This window comes from Camellia sinensis, chromosome 10 (genome assembly GCF_055761805.1).
Source record: "Camellia sinensis isolate YWXY chromosome 10, ASM5576180v1, whole genome shotgun sequence".
NCBI lineage: Eukaryota > Viridiplantae > Streptophyta > Magnoliopsida > Ericales > Theaceae > Camellia > Camellia sinensis.
In genome coordinates this window covers 31297046-31316101 of record NC_138970.1, presented here as the reverse complement: position 1 = coordinate 31316101, position 19056 = coordinate 31297046, and the positions used below count along the sequence as shown (strand labels likewise).

Genomic DNA, 19056 nt, shown 5'->3' with positions numbered 1-19056 from the left:
TCTCGTCTTCGGAAAGGAGCGCGAAAAGTCGAGTTACAGTGTGTTAGTTGTACATGTGAAAACTAAATCTGAATATGAATATATGAATCTGAAATATGATGAATGTGAACACTGTGAAAAGAGCAATTGCCTCTGTTTACTATTGCCTTGTTTATCTATAGCAACATGGAAAATACAAGGAGTGACGGTACAGCTGAATCTTTTGAAGGCCAAATGAGTCGAATGGAACAAATGCTTACAGCTTTAACAGAATCTTTGAGGCAACAACCTTTGCCCCCTCCACCTCCGCCAGTGCAAGTTTAACCGGATAACAATGACATCATCAACCTAACTCAGAATTTGATGAAGATGCAACCGCCAAGTTTTTTAGGTGGTATTGAACCATTGAAGGCGGAAACATGGCTACTTGAAATGGAAAAATTAGAGGTGTCTCCCTACTCTGAGACTCAAAAGGTTCTCTTAGCCACCTATACCTCGAAGGATGCAGCCCGACGATGGTGGTTGCTAATCTGAAATGACAATTAGAACATGACATGGGTTTAATTTAAAGAGATCTTCTACGACAAGTACTTTCCTCAATGCTTTCGGGACCGAAAAGTCTCTGAATTTCAAGAACTCAAGCAAGGCAACATGTCAATAGCAGAGTACGAAGCCAAGTTCATGGAGTTAACCCTGTTAGCACTCCACATGGTTGACACAGATTACAAGAAAGCTCGAAAATTTGAAGAAGGTCTAAATCTGGATATCTTTGATCGGGTAGGAGTGTTGAAACTGCCCACATATGTGGATGTTCTTGACAGAGCCTTAATGGCAGAAGGCAACCTAGCAGCTATGAAACAAACTAAGGCCCCAACAACAACAAAATGGAGAGGTAAGAGGTCTGGGTATAGTTTCAGGAAGGGCTACTCTTTTGTAAACAAAAAGCAAAACACAGGGTCTACAAGTAGCTCAAGTCAGAGCAGTGGGTCTATTCCAGTTTGTCCTGATTGTGGAAGGAAGCATACTAGTTTTCGATACGGCAAGACAGGCCATGTACTCAAAGATTGCCCACTTGGATCTAATAATGCCAACCGTCCTGCGACAAGTTCAGCCAGATCCGCTTCTGCAACTAGAACAAATACGAGAGGTAACACTAGGAGAGAAACTGTAAGACAAGGCCGAGTTTTCGCACTAATGCCTGGTGATGCGCAGAATACCGAGGCTGTGGTGTGAGGTATACTCCCTATTTGTGCTCAACATGCATATGTGCTGATAGATTCTGGTTCAACAAATTCCTTTGTATTGCATGCTTTCTCATGAAAATGGAGTAGACCATTAGAACCTATGAATTCTTTGTTATCTGTATCTACACCATCTAGAGGTTCTATGGTATGTGCGTATGTTTATTCGACATGTGACATTGTGATTGGGGATATGACATTATATGTTGAATTGTTGCCATTGGGTATTGATCATTTTGACTATATACCTGGTATGGATTGGTTGACAAAGTATTGTGCAACTATTGATTGTGTAAATAAAACTGTTGTGTTTCGACCACCTGGTATGCCTAAGTTTGTGTTCATTGGGAATGGGGTAATTCCGTCCCCATATTTGATTTCTTTTGTGAAAGCCAGAAAATTGTTAAGAAAAGGGTGTCGGGGTTACTTGTGTTGCGTTTTGAATGTGACTTCTGATAGTCCTACCATAGAGAACATCCCTGTAGTAAATGAATTTCCTGATGTATTTCCAAATGATTTGCTCGGAGACTTAATTGTTAGGGAAATTGAGTTTACTATTGATGTTGTACCTAGAACACAACCGATTTCTAAAACCCCATACCGAATGTCAACTTCTGAATTGAGAGAATTAAAAGTTCAACTCCAAGAGCTCTTAGACAAGAAATTCATCTGCTTAAGCACTTCACCTTGGGGTGCTCCAGTCCTATTTGTAAAGAAGGAGGATGGATCGTTAAGAGTTGTATAAATTACAGAGAATCGAACAAAGTAACCGTGAAGAACAAATATCCACTGACCCAAATAGATGATTTGTTTGACCAACTTCAAGGAGCACAAGTGTTCTCTAAGATAGACCTTAGATCCATGTATCACTAGTTAAAGGTCAAGGCAGAAGATATAGAGAAAACTGCTTTCCAGACTAGATATGGGCATTATGAGTTTTTGGTAATGCTATTTAGGGTAACTAATGCACCTACAACATTCATGGACTTAAAGAATAGGGTGTGTAAACAATTTCTTGATAAATTTATATTTGTGTTTATTGATGATATTTTGATTTACTCCAAACGCAGGAAAGAATATGAAAATCATCTGAGAACTGCCTTACAGATTTTGAGAGAAAAGAAATTGTATGCAAAATTTTCCAAATGTGAATGTTGGCTTGACAGTGTAGATTTTTTAGGGCATGTAATCAATAAGGATGGCATATCAGTGGACCCACAGAAAATTGAAGCTATTGTTGATTGGCCAAGACCAACAAATGTGTCAAAAGTTAGGAGTTTTCTGGGGCTTACTAGCTATTATAGAAGATTTGTGAAAGATTTCTCAAAACTTGTTGTGGGAGCTGAATTTTGTTGGATCAATAAGGGCGAATGGACGAGTCCAGTCTGGGACATAATATTTATTCGACGTTGATCCTACTCAATAGAAGAGCCAAATAAAATAATCGGCGTTCCAACTAGTGGAACAAAGGCCGAGTAGAAGTACATGTAAAGGATCGAGGATGGGCCTGGCCCTAGGGCCCAAAGAGAATAATATAAATACAGGATCATCAGTCAAAGAAAGGTATGTCAGAACTAAAAAACTTAACTTAAGAAAGAAGCAACCAAGAGAGTAGAAACTGACTTAACCGTCGGAGTGCTAATTCCAGCACCCCCAACCAGAGTGTTCATTCCTTTTCAGGTGACTAGCTAAGGATCTCGAGCATCCTATAGGATCTAAAGAGTATTTCCAAATCACTCCCCCACAATTGGCGCCGTCTGTGGAAATACTCAAATACATTCATGGCGGGCGTAACGGAAGACCCTCCGATAGTCACTGACGAAACCACACAGAGAGACGACCTCACCCCAACAAACATGCTTGGACTGGAGAGTATCATCGCAAGACGTGCCTTGAACTTCGCCTCACCCTTGACTTCAGCGCATGAGACAATGCAAGCGATCATGGAACAAGCAAAGCAAAACGAATAGAGGTTAAAGAACATGATCGCTGAGAATGAACGTCTCCGTCAAGATTTGGCCTTGGAAGTGGCAAAGTCCAAACAAGCTGTATGCCCAGATCCGGAACGACCTCCGAGAGCAAGTGGTCGACGACCTCGAGCCCGACAACAAGACACTGATAGCAACTCTGACTCATTATCCCCGGAGCCCAAGAAGAAGGGACGACCCAAAACTACCAGCTCCTCTGAAGAGAGTCCACATATAAGGTATAAGCGAAGAAGAAACAGTTCAGATGAAGAAGACTAGCACGATCCCTTTGTACGACGGATTGTAAGGGCAGTGCTACCTAAGAAATTCAAAGCACCGTCATTCACCTTGTACGACGGTAAATCAGATCCCACCGATCACATCTGCCATTACAAGCAAGCCATGACGCTGCATACAGACGACGAGGCTCTCATGTGTAGAATATTTCTGAGCAGTTTGGGACCACTAGCTGTCAGGTGGTATTATAAAATGGAGCTAGCTTCGATCAGGAGCTTCCACCAGCTCTAAAAATCCTTCAGGGCAAGGTTTATCACTAATGAGGTCCAGCCAAAGCAAGCCGATTCCCTCTGGGCAATGCAGATTCAACCAGGGGAAATCCTTCGTGCGTATTCGGCGCGGTATTGGGAGTGTTTTAATCCGGTAGACGATGCTTGCAATGACTGCATAGCCATTACCACCTTCAAGATGGGATTACATCCCGACAGTGCCCTCCGCAGCTCTTTGACCAGACGGCCCCCCAAAACAGTCTGGTCATTGATGAAGAAAGTTGAGGAATACTGTAAAGTGGAAGATGATGCCTTGCGGGTTAAAGCCGAAAACATGACCAACAAAACGGCTCCTTCTGCAATTGCTCAACCGTTAAATTCTCTACCACCTCAGAGCCCTGAACCGCGGCATCGGTCTAAACGAGATAAGAGACGAGATTCTCACCGATCGAGAGACCAATGCCCCAATTGAGCAAATGAATAACTACAAGTTGATGGCACGCGCACAAGGCGCGCCGACAAGAAATACATAGAGTTGTCAGAGCCGATTAGCATGGTTATGTCCAAAATCCAACACTTGCCGTTCTTCAAATGGCCATCCAAAATGGTGGGACCTCCCGAAACGGGAAGACGGGATAGGCAGTGCGAGTATCACAAGGATCACGGCCATGATACTGAGAGTTGTTATGCATTGAAGGATCACCTGGAGGAATTGGTACAAGATGGTCGGCTACAACAGTATGTCTGCAAAGGCAACTCAACCAAAGCAATAGCCTTACAACAAGATTCACCTCCACTCGGCGCGATCCACATGATATACAGCCTGCCAATGTCACCCGCGGTGCATACGATTCAGTCGAATCCCAACCCTCAAAATCAACTCACTCCAGCTAAACGGCCCCATGAAGCTGCGAGCATTACTTTTGATGATTCAGATTTGCCCAAAGTGGCACCCCCCCATATCGATCCCTTGGTAATCAAGTTACACGTAAACCGATTTACCGTTGAGCGCGTACTCATTGATCCAGGGAGCACATCAAAAGTTATGTATTACAAGACGTTCACCAAACTCGACTTCTCTGAATCGGATCTCTCTCTGGCACCTTATCCACTATTCGAATTCAACGCCAATCTAGAATACCCATTGGGGAAAATCACACTACTCGTTCGAGCGGGCTCCCAAACAGTGGAAGTGGAATTCTTGGTCGTCAAGCTGCTGTCGCCGTATAATCTCATCATGGGGCGAACTTGGTTGCACACCATGTAGGTCGTACCGAGTACCTATCATTAGCTGCTACACTTCCTGACAGAACGTGGCATTGAGCAAATTCATGGCTCCTAGAAATCGGCACGAGCATGTTATCTCCTTGCTGGAAAAATGCCAAAAGAGTTGCAAGTGAATTCCATTGAGGTGCCGGATCGGGGGAGCCTCGACGATGTTGGGCGGCTCCCAAGTGAAAAGGCCACAGAAACCCTAGATCGAGTTGAAATCGACAGAAGCCCAGACAGGTTCTTCTTGATCGGCACCTCCCTGAATCAAACTAACAGACAGCAGCTAATTTCTTTCCCGCTCAGCAACCTTGATGTCTTTCCGTGGACTCCATATGAGATGCCGGGTATAGATCCATCCGTTTCACAGCACCGTTTGAATGTTGCGTTTGAATGTTGACCCTAAATGCAAGCCGATCATTCAGAAAAGCCGGCGGTCAGTCGCAGAGCACACTGCCGCCATTGTTAAAGAGGTTACAGGTTATTTGACGCCGGGGCAATTAGGGAAGTGACCTACCCTACATGGCTCTCTAAGATTGTGGTTGTGAAGAAGAAAAATGGGACTTGGCGAGTGTGCGTTGATTTCACGGACCTAAACAAAGCCTGCCCCATGGACAGTTTTCCCCTACCCAGAATTGACCAACTTGCAGATGCGACCGCATGCCATCAGCGTATGAGCTTCCTCGATACTTACAGAGGCTACCATCAAATTGCCATGCATCCGAAGGACCAAGACAAAACTGCATTCCTCACCCCAAGAGGAACCTACTGCTATAAGGTTATGCCTTTTGGGCTGAAGAATGCAGGGGTAACTTATCAAAGACTGGTCACTGCCATGTTCAAGGAGCAACTCACCCACACTATGGAAGTGTACATTGATGACATGGTGGTCAAGTCCAAATAAGAGCAAACTCATCTAGCCGATCTGGAAGAGACATTCGGCATTTTATGCAAAGACAAAATGAAGCTGAACGCTTCCAAATGCGCGTTTGGGATCGGCTCTGGCAAATTCTTAGGTTACATTGTCAACCACCAAGGAATCGAAGCCAACCCGAGGCAAATCACAGCAATCTTGGAGCTTGGCTCCCTTCGTTCAGTGAAAGAGGTTCAAAAGTTGATGGGGATGGCCGTCGCACTCAACAGGTTCATCAGTCGGTCCACAGATCGCTGCTGACAATTCTTTCACACACTACAGCAGGGCAAGGCTTTCGAATGGTCTACCGAGTGCAAAGCCGCTTTCAACGGCCTTAAGACCTACCTCCGATCAGTGCCACTCTTGACAACACCTTCGGTAAGTGACCCGCTGATTTTGTATCTAGCAGTTTTTAACCGGGCCATCAGTGCCGTACTGATAAAGGAAGAGCTGGGGGAGCAGCGACCAGTGTATTATGTGAGCAAGGCAATGGTTGACACCGAAACACACTACCTTCTGCTTGAAAAACTCATCCTAGCCCTAGTCATGGCAGCAAGAAAACTGATGCATTACTTCCAGGGACATAATATCAGGGTGATACAATTACCCCCTCCAATCAGTACTATGTAGTGCAGAAGCATCAAGACGCGTTTCAAAGTGGGCTCTTGAACTCGGCCAGTACGACATTCAGCTTCTACCTAGAACCTCAATCAAGGGACAGGTGCTTGCCGACTTTGTTGTCGAATTCACCGGGGGTCTTGCCGACTTCAAGTCTGATGAAATTCGACCTAAGCCGAACTGGAGAATTTATGTTGGGGACATTTAGCAGTTGTACTGTGATGGATCATCCAATCAACGGGGCAGTGGAGCCAGAGTAGTAATCATGGCTCTCGACGACGTAACAATTGAGTAGGCCATCAAGCTCGGCTTCGAGGCATCAAATAACGAAGCCGAATACGAAGCCCTTCTAACCAGTTTGCAGAATGCACATCTTCTGGGTGCTCGACATTTGCTTGTGTTTTACGATTCAAAGCTAGTGATCAATCAGCTAAGAGGGAAGTACGCGGTAAGAAACGACCGTATGGCAGCTTACATGAAAACAGCTAACTCCTTGCTGGCAAAATTTGACCATCATGAATTGAATCAGATAACACGTGATCAGAACACACATGCAGATGCCCTGGCTTGCCTAGCCTCCGCCATTAACTCAAAGATTAAACGAACCATCGAAGTAGGTTTCATCCCGAAGCCGAGCATTGGCCCTTTGAAGGAAGTCGAAGTCAATGTCATAAAATCTGGACCGAGTTGGATGGATCCCATTGCTGCATTCCTATCTTCCGAACGGCTCCCAGAGGACAAGAAAGAAGCACACAAACTGCGAAATAGAACCCTGTGATACTACTTGGACCCGCAAGGAAAGCTTTATAAAAAATATCTTTCTGGTCTATATTTGGAATGCGTGCATCCGAACAAAGTCGAAGAGCTTCTGACTGAAATACATAAGGGCAGTTGTGGCGCCCATTCTGGCGGGCGCTCTTTGGCTCATCGAGACGTGACACAGGGGTATTACTAGCCGACAATGAGAGCCGATGCCGAATGTTACGTGAAAAAGTCTGAACAGTGCCAGAAGTTCTCTCCTTTGACCCACCTGCCTGCTGAAGAGCTAAGCTCCATAACCAGTCCCTAGCCGTTCGCCCAATGGGGACTTGACATCTCGTCGGACCACTGCCTTGTACCGCAGGTAACAAGCGATTCTTGATTGTCGCAACAGATTATTTTACAAAATGGGTAGAGGTGGAGGCACTAACGCACATCCGAGATACCGACGTGAAATGTTTCATTTGGTGAAATATCATAACACGATTCGGCATTCCAAGAGCACTTATCTCAGACAACGGCACCCAGTTTGATTGTGGCATCTACCCAGAGTTATGCAGCAAGTATGGTATCCGGCCTTACTTTTCCACGCCGGCTTATCCACAAAGCAATGGTCAAGCTGAAGCCTCTAACAAATCCATCTTGGACGGCATCAAGAAGAGGCTGGAGAAGGCTACGAGAAATGGGCCGAAGAATTGCCGAGTGTATTGTGGGCTCATCGAACTACACCATGACGATCCACTGGGGAAACGCCGTTTGCTTTATGCTTTGGAACCCAGGTGATCATACCCCTGGAGATCGGCCACCCAACCCTGAAATTGCAAGTTTTTGATATGGGCCGAAACGACATGATGCTGGCTTTGGATTTGATTCTGGTCAAAGAACGAAGAGACCGTGCCCTTGCGTACATGGCACGATACCAGCAACAGCTTGCTAAGTCGTACAACCAACGTATTCAGTTGCACCGATACATACCAGGAGAGTTGGTCCTGAAGAAAGTACTTCCAGCTGCCAGGAAACCGGCTGATGGAAAATTGGGTCCTAACTGGGACAGCCCCTATCAGGTCGATTCGATCACAGGAGTAGGGGCATATCGGCTCAAAGACATGTCTGGAAGGAGTCTACCACAGCCTTGGAATTCAACACACTTGCATAAATTCTATCATTGAACTTGACCTGTGGGGAATGATACTAATTTTGAATGGTTCACCATGTACACATTCCACTTTTGTAATACAAAGATTCATGTTTACTCATTGCGAAATCCAGTTCAAAAGTGTTCCAATAAAAGCCTCCAGATTTGGAGCGCCTTTCGTGGATATCACGATTAGCCGATAAAAGCCTCCGAATTCAGAGCGCCCTTCGTGGATATCACGATTGGCCAAATCAAGTCTCCGGATTCGGAGCCCCATCGGCGCATGACACCTTTGGGCCGATAAAAGCCTCCGGATTCGGAGCCCCATCGGCGCATGACGCCTTTGGGCCGATAAAAGCCTCCGAATTCAGAACCCCATCGGCGCATGATGCCTTTGGGCCGATAAAAGCCTCCGGATTCGGAGCGCCTTTCGTGGATATCACGATTGGCCAAATGAAGTCTCCGGATTCGGAGCCCCATCAGTGCATGACACCTTTAGGCCGATAAAAGCCTCTGGATTCGGAGCGCCCTTTGTGGATATCACGATTGGCCAAATCAAGTCTCCGGATTCGGAGCCCCATCGGCGCATGACGCCTTTGGGCTGATAAAAGCCTCCAGATTCAAAGCGCCTTTCGTGGATATCACGATTGGCCAAATGAAGTCTCCGGATTCGGAGCCCCATCGACGCATGACGCCTTTGGGCCGATAAAAGCCTCAGGATTTGGAGCGCCCTTCATGGATATCACAATTGGCCAAATGAAGTCTCTAGATTCAGAGCCCCATCGGCGCATGATGCCTTTGGGCCGATTAACCCTCCGAATTCGGAGCGCACTTCGTAGATACCACGTTCAGCCAGTCTTCGGATTCGGAGCCCGATCGGCACATGACGCCTTTGGACCGATTATGGCTCCGGATTCTGAGCACCCTTCGTGCTTGACACTTACGGGCCGAATAAGACTCCGAATTCGGATTGAGCCGGCAAAAACCGTTTACACATTAAAGCATATAAACATTCAAAATGAAATGCTTAGATAACTTGGGCTAGCGCAATCGTATAAACAAATCAAAACATGCAAACATTCCAAATGAGATGCCTAATTAAGCATGTAAAAATTCAAAATGAAACACAAACATCTAAAGTAAAACATTTTATTCAATTAGCCAATAATTACATAATCTTGCATGCAATCTGCGTTTGAGCATTACAATGTCTATTTTTGTCCAGCGTCTCCCTCGTCGTCACTCTTCTTGACTTAAAAGGCGGAAAAGGGGAAGTGATCACGTTGGTATAGCGGCAACGTCGAATCAACGCCTGTTGCTTGGAGAGCTTCCTCTGCTTGAAGTGCCTTGATCCAACCGTGCTTAAACCCACGATTTTTACATCGGCAAACTTCCTCGATGAGCTTTTTCCTGGTCTTCTCTATCCCTACTTTCCAGCCTTTATGGAAGCCTTTTTCATAAGCCCTCCCCTTTGCGGGCTCTATTGCAAACATGCTCGTCGTATCACGATCGGCAAGTGCAGTACTGATAAGCCGTTGGGTCACCCTTTCTTCTATGATTAGGTTAGCTTATCCGGCTGGCTGTGTCTGAGCAGCCTTGACCTTCCTTAGCTCGCGCTCAGCCGCTTCCGCGAGAGCTTCCAAGCTTCGAATGCGTTCACCCTTCTTCTCTATTTCTCATCGCACAACACGAAGGCGCATGCCGATTTTATAGGCAGTGTACAGCCCTCTCACCGCCCCATGAACGCCTTCTCGAAACACCTCAAAGTCAAGTCGACCAACCATCGACTGCTATACTTCGAGCGGAAAAATCTATCGTGCAGATTCGACCGCCACGTTCGGGTCCCGAATAATGGAATCTGCCTCTGTCATTGGTTTGTTCCCAATGAAAACAGAAAAGCTCAATGGGCGTGGTGGTCCGCTGGCCTCACTTCGCGAACGAGTGGAGCTCCCCCACTGGCGCTTCTCCTTCCTTGGTGACCTGCTTTGTCGACGTGGAGAGTGGCACCTCTCGTGCTCTGCAGATGCCCTACCTCCCGTACGGGGAAGCTCGCCACCTCGATTCATTGATAAGTCCAGCTCCGCCAAAGTCCTACCTTCTCCCTTACTATTAAAGAAAAGTCTAGTTGGCATTTACACTTTTCCGGCCACGAAAGCCGAGCAGAATCGAGTCACTTTATGAAACCCAGATGGAATCTCTCAACCCCTTTTTAATCACTCAGGAGTGCACCCCACTCCCGAGGAGACATCATCAATGTGCGCACTCCAGCAACCACCAATATTCAGCATTATTGATTCATTCTGATCTCGAAGTCATATTCGGCTTGCGTAGTTCATACATTGGCTGGGGCAAGGGTAGATTTATTAATCTGATCAGCCAAATACCTAAGCCTAATGCTGACCAATTTGTGCCGCAGCCACTCCATAAACTAATGATATTCAGCTTTCAGAGTTCATACATTGGCTGGGGCAAAGGCAGATTTATTAATCTGATCGGCCAAATACCTAAGCCCCATGAACTAATGATATTCAGCAAGATCACATTTATTAATCTAATCACATGTATTAACCCTTAGTTATCTAATCGGCAAGTGTACACGAACGTTTATTTACCGTGCGACAGACAGCAATAGTTTTACCCAAGATACCAAAAACAAAACAATAATCTTCATCGATAACCACAATTAAATATAGGAAATAATGCATGGCAAGGGAAATTTTCCTTCATAAATTGAATACAGCATAGTCATCATTTTATGCATGAAGATTACCCCAAGCAAATAGATGTCTACTAAGAAAACAAAACATGTTTACAAAAACATACATTGAAATTGAAAATACCTAACAAAACTAAAATGTCTCCCAAATCAAGCCTCAGGATCAGACTCAAGCGGCTCAACGTCCACTTGCTCGTATGGAATTGGCACGGCCAATGTAACTCCAGGGGCAACAAGGGCTTTGAGCCTCCTGTGTTTGAATCCCCGATTCTTGAATTTGGGAACTTCTTCTACATAGTTTTCAACGGCGGCGCTCTTCCCAGCCTCGAACGCCGCAGAAGCCTCGGAGTCGGCTTTTTCCTTAGTCTTTTTCGACTCTTCCAATTTGGCCTCCATCTTGGCAAGCGCCTCCTTGGCTAACTTGAGAGATTCCTCGCTCGTGTTTGCCTTCTCCTCAGTGTCGGATCTGAGCTAGTCAGCAGTCCGCGCCCTCTCATTCTCAACTTCGACTCGCGCACTTTCCATTGTGGCTCTCGCCGCCTCGAACTTAGCCCTGCTCCTCTCACCCTCGACTTCTAACTTCAAACAACCAATTCTTTCAATGGCATCGTGCTAGCGGCGGCCTATTTCGACTATCTTTCCGACCGTCTGCAAAACAAGGAGTCAGGATCAAACCAAAAAATACCGTCTGTAAACCAAACCAAAACAAGGAGTTTGGATCAAGTCACATACCAGAAGGGCCGACTGGGCAGCTAATGTTATTGCTACCAAATCCGGCTCCGCACGAAAGGTTGCCTTGTCAGCCGGCAATGAGACCAAGATAGCCAAGCTCAACGCCACAGCCGGATCTTCAAGGCCGATGCTTTAGAGGAGATCGTCATGTTTTTTATCTTCAACTCAATAACAAAGGGAGCAACCACACCCGACTTCTCTAAGCGTGGCCGTTTATCAACGGGGTTCCCCTCAGAGCCGGCCTCGCTCTTGGTGGTACATTTTTCTCCCCGATCTTCTGGAATCGGCCGTTTGGTTTCCTTCTCCATCTCGGCCACATGAACTTGAGCCGTTTCTTCTACTATAATGGGTTCAAAGGATTCAGTCGGGACTGTTCCACAACGGGTGGCCTTGGCTTTCCGTCGGCCGGCCATGCGTTCGGCGTTTTTCTTTCGTGCCAACTGCGTGAGACTTTCCCCAGCCATACCCTCAGAATAAGCACCGGGAAGGTCTCCCAAATTTGTAAAAATATCTTTGAATGAGGCGTCCCCTCGGCCTGATGTGGATGGAGGGTCGGACGAGTTGAGGCTGGCTTTCTCAAAGGCCGAGTTGAGAGCTTCGTCAACTTCCGCTGCCAACTGGTCCGGGTCCTCGACGATTGGTTCGGCCGCTTGTTCTTCTACATGTTCAGAATCAGATGATTCTAAACCAATCTATCTTAAGTTTTTGAAGCTAGGGAAGATAAGGGCGATAAGATGGTTGTCGCCTCACGGGATTGGAATGTTGTCTGCTGCTGAGAATGTCATATAAGTCGGCTCGTACCGCAGGAGAATGTGGGCCGCCCTCCCTTGTTTTTGAAGGTTTGGACGGCCGACGAACAGTAGCGCGGTTTTAATTTCTGCAAGCACAACGTCGTCGTCTGAAACCAACACTCTCTTCAAGTCGCTGCCTGCATAAACAAAGCGATTAGATGTATATAGCGCCAAATACAGAAATTGTAATAATAGAAATAAAAATGATCTAATCGGCCACCTGGTTCGCCTTTTTGCCTTGGCATGGGGTCTAGGCGATCTTCACCTTCGCCTGATTCCCAATTGCCTCGGACAATGACCATCCTGTCATCGGCACGCTTGCCAGGGCTGGCAAGCATAGTCACTAAGTAATGGTCAGTATCCTTGGCTCTAAGAAAGTAGTGTCCTAATCGGCCAGTGGATTTGGCTAGGACATAACAATGCCGAACGGCGGGTATGCCTAAATTAATCCTAAGACGCCGGTTTAGCTCTATAATCCCCATAATGATGCGAAAAAAATTCACGTTGGGCTGGGAAGGGATTAGACCCCAGTATCAAAGAATGGCCCTAAAAAATGGGTGAATGGGAAAGCGGACTCCGCCCTCAGCAATTAACAGGAGAGGAAAGACGATTGTGCTCTCATCTTCCCTCTCCATATCAGTGGTGTTGTCTACTAAAAGTGACAGATGGACGTCGTCGGGGATGGAAAAATGGCGTCGAAAGCCGGAGATTCGATCCGCTGAAATGAGCTCTTTCAGATGTTTTGCCATCCTGGCTGGCCCAAGGATTATAGGAAACTAAAAGCAAACAAGGAAGTGGGATTGGAAGTGAAGGAGATGAAAACTTACAGAAGATGAAGGGGAAAATGAGAAACAAGGAGTTGCAGAAGCCGCGAAGTGAAAGAGTTACACTAGAAGGCAAACCAGATATTTTTTAGTATTGGGCATGACCACTGTGTAGAAGGCAAAAGTTTGGGCATGACCACTTCAGAAACGGACACTTAACCTGTTATACATAACATATGGGGCCTGAGCGAACGCATGAGTTTTATAAAATAACAGGAAATAAAAGAAACTACATCTATTGAGCGACCACTATTATGCCAGGATCATAAACAGTGCATCAGATAATAATATTTATATACACACATACAACCCCGCCCCTTGTTTGGGTGTATAACAAAAACATTGGAAACTTCAACATATTATAGACAATCAGAATATAAGCCAAAACTTAGCAAAACTTCCCAAAACGAGTAGGCTTCAGTCAAATGCTTGGACACACAGAGGCTGACAAAGAGAGACGAGCATCGAGGGTTATGGCTGACCTCCAGGCTTATTACCTATAGAATTAGACAAAATACAGTGTGAGACAATCTCAGTGAATAATAGGGTTTTAATAACTCAATGTTCAACTTGAATTATAATGCAGAGCAAAGCGTATATAATGTAAAAGACAGGTAGTTAATCTGATTCTGTACTAATTTCAGAACGGCCTTAGGCCCTATTTTTAACCAGAATGGCTTTAAGCTCTTGAACAGAGTGGCATTGAGCCCTTTAACAGAACGGCATTAAGCCCTTATCAGAATGGCATTAAGCCCTTTTCATGTATGTATGAATTCAAGAGGTGGCTGGCACGGATTCTAGAGGTGGCTCGCATGGCAGCACTTAGTTCCGTGCAGCACTTTGTTTCATACTAACAGATCATACAGAATGGCCATAGGCCCAGATGTCACAGATTGGCCATAGGCCTCACATACATCACAGAACGGCCATAAGCCTCATAACTTTCACAAAACGGCCATAGGCCTCAGTTCACATATGTATGGACACAAGAGGTGGCTCGTACGGATTCTAGAGGTGGCTCGCACTGCAGTAATTAGTTCCGTACAACACTTTGTTCCATACCAGAAATCATTAGGTCTTAAAGACGGAACAATGCATATGTTAGCATAACCGGAACCGATAAACAGAAATAGAATAACCTCAGTCCCTTAAGAATACTATTATGGGATAGTGCACATAATTTCTCATGACTTAGTTACAGATTAACACAGTTGTCTCGCATATAGTAGAATAAGAATATTACAGAGAGCACATAATAACGTTAAACCTTTGCATTCGTATCGTAGGTTCTAAATGACCTCGGGTCCATATGTAGCACAACAGAACTATTTCAGATTCATTCGGATGCACATAGCTTATCCAATTATTCTGATCCTTCAGAAATATCCATACTCAATGAGTTATAACGGAACGGCCTCAGGCCCATTAGTAGCAAAACAGTCTACTTTCATAGTTACACTAAAACCGTTATTCAAGAATGAACATAAGTTCCCTTTTATTCATTATACACATTTGTTTCATCGTTCATGTCACCATTTCATCGTATTCGTTAATTCAGTCAGAGTGCAACATCTATAGTATATGTCGTTCTCGACAATTTATATACATGTTAATGTAATCACTTACGAAGCACAGAACGTTAGTAACATTAATTATTAACGGTAAGTAAAATGTACGTCTACTGTACTACTACTCACAGTGATCGGCTTCCGGTAGTAATGGGACGATGTCCTCGTCTCGACCTACAAACACAGTGCACAACACATAATATGAAATTATAACCGATTCTTTACTTATTCTCTTTGATTAATTAATCACTTAGCCATGGTGATACCAAGCTCATTATTCCTCAATAACTTATAATCCATGTCTCAGAAAATAGGAGGAATCGATGGAAAATGGTTTAAGCGAAGAAACGGCACAAACCGGTAAACATAAAGTGAACAATCGTCACTAAATTGGGCATAACTATTTCTGTACTTAGAATTTGGGGGTGAGACCACCACCATTGGAAACTAGACTTCCGGGGCTTGATTGTAGGCTCAAGAATCACTCAAAACGAAGTCCGTATGCAAACGATATGCTTATTCAAAGTTACCTAGTATATGTTGAAACAGGGATGGCCACTCGTGCGCCCACTTTGGCCGCTCGTGCGGTGACTGGGCCACTCGAGCGGTGGGTTAAGCAGAATGCAATGCTCTATTTTTTTCATGTTCCGCTCGTGCGATGCCCGTGGCCGCTCGTGCGGCCTGGGCAAAATCAGGCAGTTCGAACCAAGCCACAAATGCAACAAAACCAACACATGGTGGAGTTAAAGAATAGACACAACAATGTAATTTTTAGAATGTATTATTACCATAAACATACTTCACAACCTCAATTTGATCCTTGAAAGCTTTAAACTCATAAACACAATTTAATCACTTTGAGTTTCTAACCATATTTAGTTTCTCAAATATGTAATCATCTAAATACATACACAAATTCAAGCATGGAAAAGGAAGGGATATAATGTAATTCATCTCCAATTAACTCAAAGTAACACAAATCATTGAACATTTCTCCAACTAATCAATGACACACTCATTACCTCAATTGTAAACCCTAGCTCACAAAATGTTTAGAAAAGCTCACTTACGTTAATTAGAGAGGTTGTTCTAGGTAGATCATACATACCTTGGTTCAAATCTTCATAAACCCTCTCAATTTTCCCAATCCTCTTCCTTGTTGAATTTCTCTTCGTCCCTCAACTCTCTTCTTCTCTAATTCTCTCTCTCAGGAGATATTTGTGTAATGGCTCTAAGTTAAAGGTTCAAAGAATATAGATATATATATATATATGTAAAAGTGAATAAAGACAAAAATCAATCAGTTTAATCATCCCAAATCAAATTTTCACAAAAATGCTTATTATGACTTAAAAATTATGCTGATTTCAAATGTAAAATCAATTCCAGGTTATCAAGCCTCTAAGGCTCTCAATTTTTGATTCAAACATTCTAATTGTGACAGATACTTTTCTTATTAAACAGATATACATCCATAATCATAGGATTCACTTAATTAACCTTAATTCCTCATAAAATTTCACAGTAAGCATTTGAAAGCACAAAATAAGGTACTAAAAATATATCAGAATCACATACGAGGGTCGGGTTATTACAGAATGTCCCGATTTTATCGAAATGATTCATGAAAATTTTGCACCACTATATCAGAGTTTTTCAAGAAATACAACTAGAAATAGGATTTTAAAGAAAATTGAGAATGTTAAAAATGAATTATTTTACATCTTTAAAAAATTGAATGGAAGAGTTTGTTTAACATCTGATTTGTGGTCAAATAATGGTTTAAAATATCATTGTATCACTGCACATTTTATTGATAAAAAATGGAAATTAAGTAAAAGAATTATTTTATTTAAATTAGTTGAACTTCCATACACTAGTCATCCGCTTAGTGTAGAAATAAGAAATGTATTATATGAGTGGGGCTTTACAAAATAAAATATTTATAATTAGTTTAGATAATGCAGCATATTATAATTGTCACGACGTAAACCCACCCCTATAGGTTTAGCATCATAACCAGTTGTAGTCACACCATTTTTTACTACCCTTACGACTTGCGCACCCAATGATGAATGTATATGCTTGTCAAGCGCTCGAAGTCCTCAACAGAATGCGATAGCTTTGAGCCTTCAAACCCTACACACTTTTTGCCTTGTTTTAGACCAAAGCCACAGTTTTTCAAGCCTAAAAACCCTAGGACCTGCTGGCCACCATGTGGGCTATCAGCCATTTGTGCGGCCTGCCGGCCACTTGTGTGTTTTTGCAAATATTTATGACAGGTGTGCCAACTATTTCCACAGGTGCATGCATCTGCCCACACATGTATGTATGGATATTTTTTAGGGAGTTTCATGTTTTTCTATAAATAGAAGACCTCCCCTTCCATTTTGGAGGGTTGGAAATTTTGAAGCAAAAATATTTCTCTTTCTACAATTCCCTTTCTCTCTTGCAAATTCTTAAGCCTTTGCCTATACATTTTAAACCGAACCTTGTGGTATTTGAGCTAAGTTACTTTTGAACATACTTTGAGCTTTTGAGGGTGTGTAAGTGCTGGTTTCTCACTTAGAAAGGGTTCTCCTCTTCAAGAGGTATAAGTCTTTGCTTGTTTCTTTAATTTATTTGCTATTTTTCCTACTATTTTTAGACTATTTTTGGACTATTTATACTCTGTATTTTTGGGCTAAAACTTGTGGTTTAAGGCCATTAGGGGTGGAGGGGTGGATCACCTTTCTTTGCACCTCACTTCTCAAGCCTTTCCCCTTGTGTTTCCCACCTTTTTGTCAACTTTTTTTGATCTTTTTAATACTGAATTTCAGAGGTTTTTCAAAAGGCTAAAACCATGTGTTTGAAGTCCCAAAAATTGAGGGGGTAGCCTCTCTTCCTTGTGCTTGTTTACTAGCTTAACTTGCTCCATGTTGTAGCTTACTCTTTTAACTCTTTTTCCTTCAATTCCAGCACTACTTTTAGGTGCTTGGGGACTGTTTTAGTGTGCTTGTTCCATTTATGCCTTGTATTGTATGTTTGCAGTGGAATGGTCCTCACAGGTTTGGAGGTTTAGGCCTTATCCCCCAACCTACTTGAGTTGATAGCATTTATTTCTTACTTTCCATACTTGTGATCACCTCTAATCACTTCTGCAACCTCCATCCTTTCTTGGCTTTTTCTTTGTTTTGAAAGTTGTTTCAAACCAAGTGTTTGTTTAAGCATGAGATCGAGGTATTGTGCTTAATGAGTTAATCCCTTTGGGGGTTGATTACCAACAACATGGTGTCTCTCTCATGCCCAAAACAACACTTGGTTTGGTACTTCTTTCCATTAGAGGACTTAAAGCTCACTTTTGGACTTAATGAACTAACAAATGGTTGGTAATTAAAATGAAGTAATAAAATTGGGACTAAAAATGATGCAAGATAATAAGCAATTTGGTGTTCAATCAGATGTTAGTTGAACACATGGAAACTTGAGGCATTTCATACTTGATAGTGATGAAATGGTTTAAGTTCCCAAGGTCAACCGCTTCCCTTGATCAATCCATCATAGGGAGGAGGTTTGAGAGTCTTTTATTATGCATTTATTGAAATTGTACACCTTGGTTCATAGGTCATCATGTAATGAAATTGCATCGATTGATGGCTTGCGAATTGAGCTTGCCACCCCTTTATGCTGTCTGATGATAAGAAGGGGTAAGGTGTATAAACATACCTTGAGAATACCCTGTTTGTGCTCTGTATGCTTTCTGTTATAGTAGGAGGAACCATGCTTTAGTGGTCGGCAGGCCACTTTTTCTAGCCGGCAGGCCACTTCTTTTGGACAGCAGGCTACCTTTTGTAGCTAGCCAACCACTACTTCTGGCCTGCCGGCCACTTTTGTCAAATTGAGCAGTAACTTTTTGGAACAGAATAGAGCAGAGGCTGAGGTGAAAAGATGTTCTAACTGTGCAACAGAAGAATTCTGGCAACAGAGCAGTAGGCTTTTCAGGTGGAAATAGGTGCATACATGAGCATTCCTCGCTTCCCAGGGCTGATTAGTTAGCGT

The 19056-nt window shown here is 43.7% G+C and overlaps 1 protein-coding gene across 1 annotated transcript; it reads left to right on the top strand.

Annotated features, from left to right (window-relative positions):
* Positions 1-1323: 1323 nt before the first annotated feature.
* Positions 1324-1965, top strand: LOC145800269 (uncharacterized). Its single transcript, XM_082889935.1, has one exon. The coding sequence runs from the start codon at positions 1324-1326 to the stop codon at positions 1963-1965; it is 642 nt and encodes a 213-aa protein (XP_082746061.1).
* Positions 1966-19056: the final 17091 nt, after the last annotated feature.

Coding starts and splice junctions, on each gene's coding strand:
- LOC145800269 (XM_082889935.1), top strand. CDS start 1,324: ATGAATTCTTTGTTATCTGTATCTACACCATCTAGAGGTTCTATGGTA.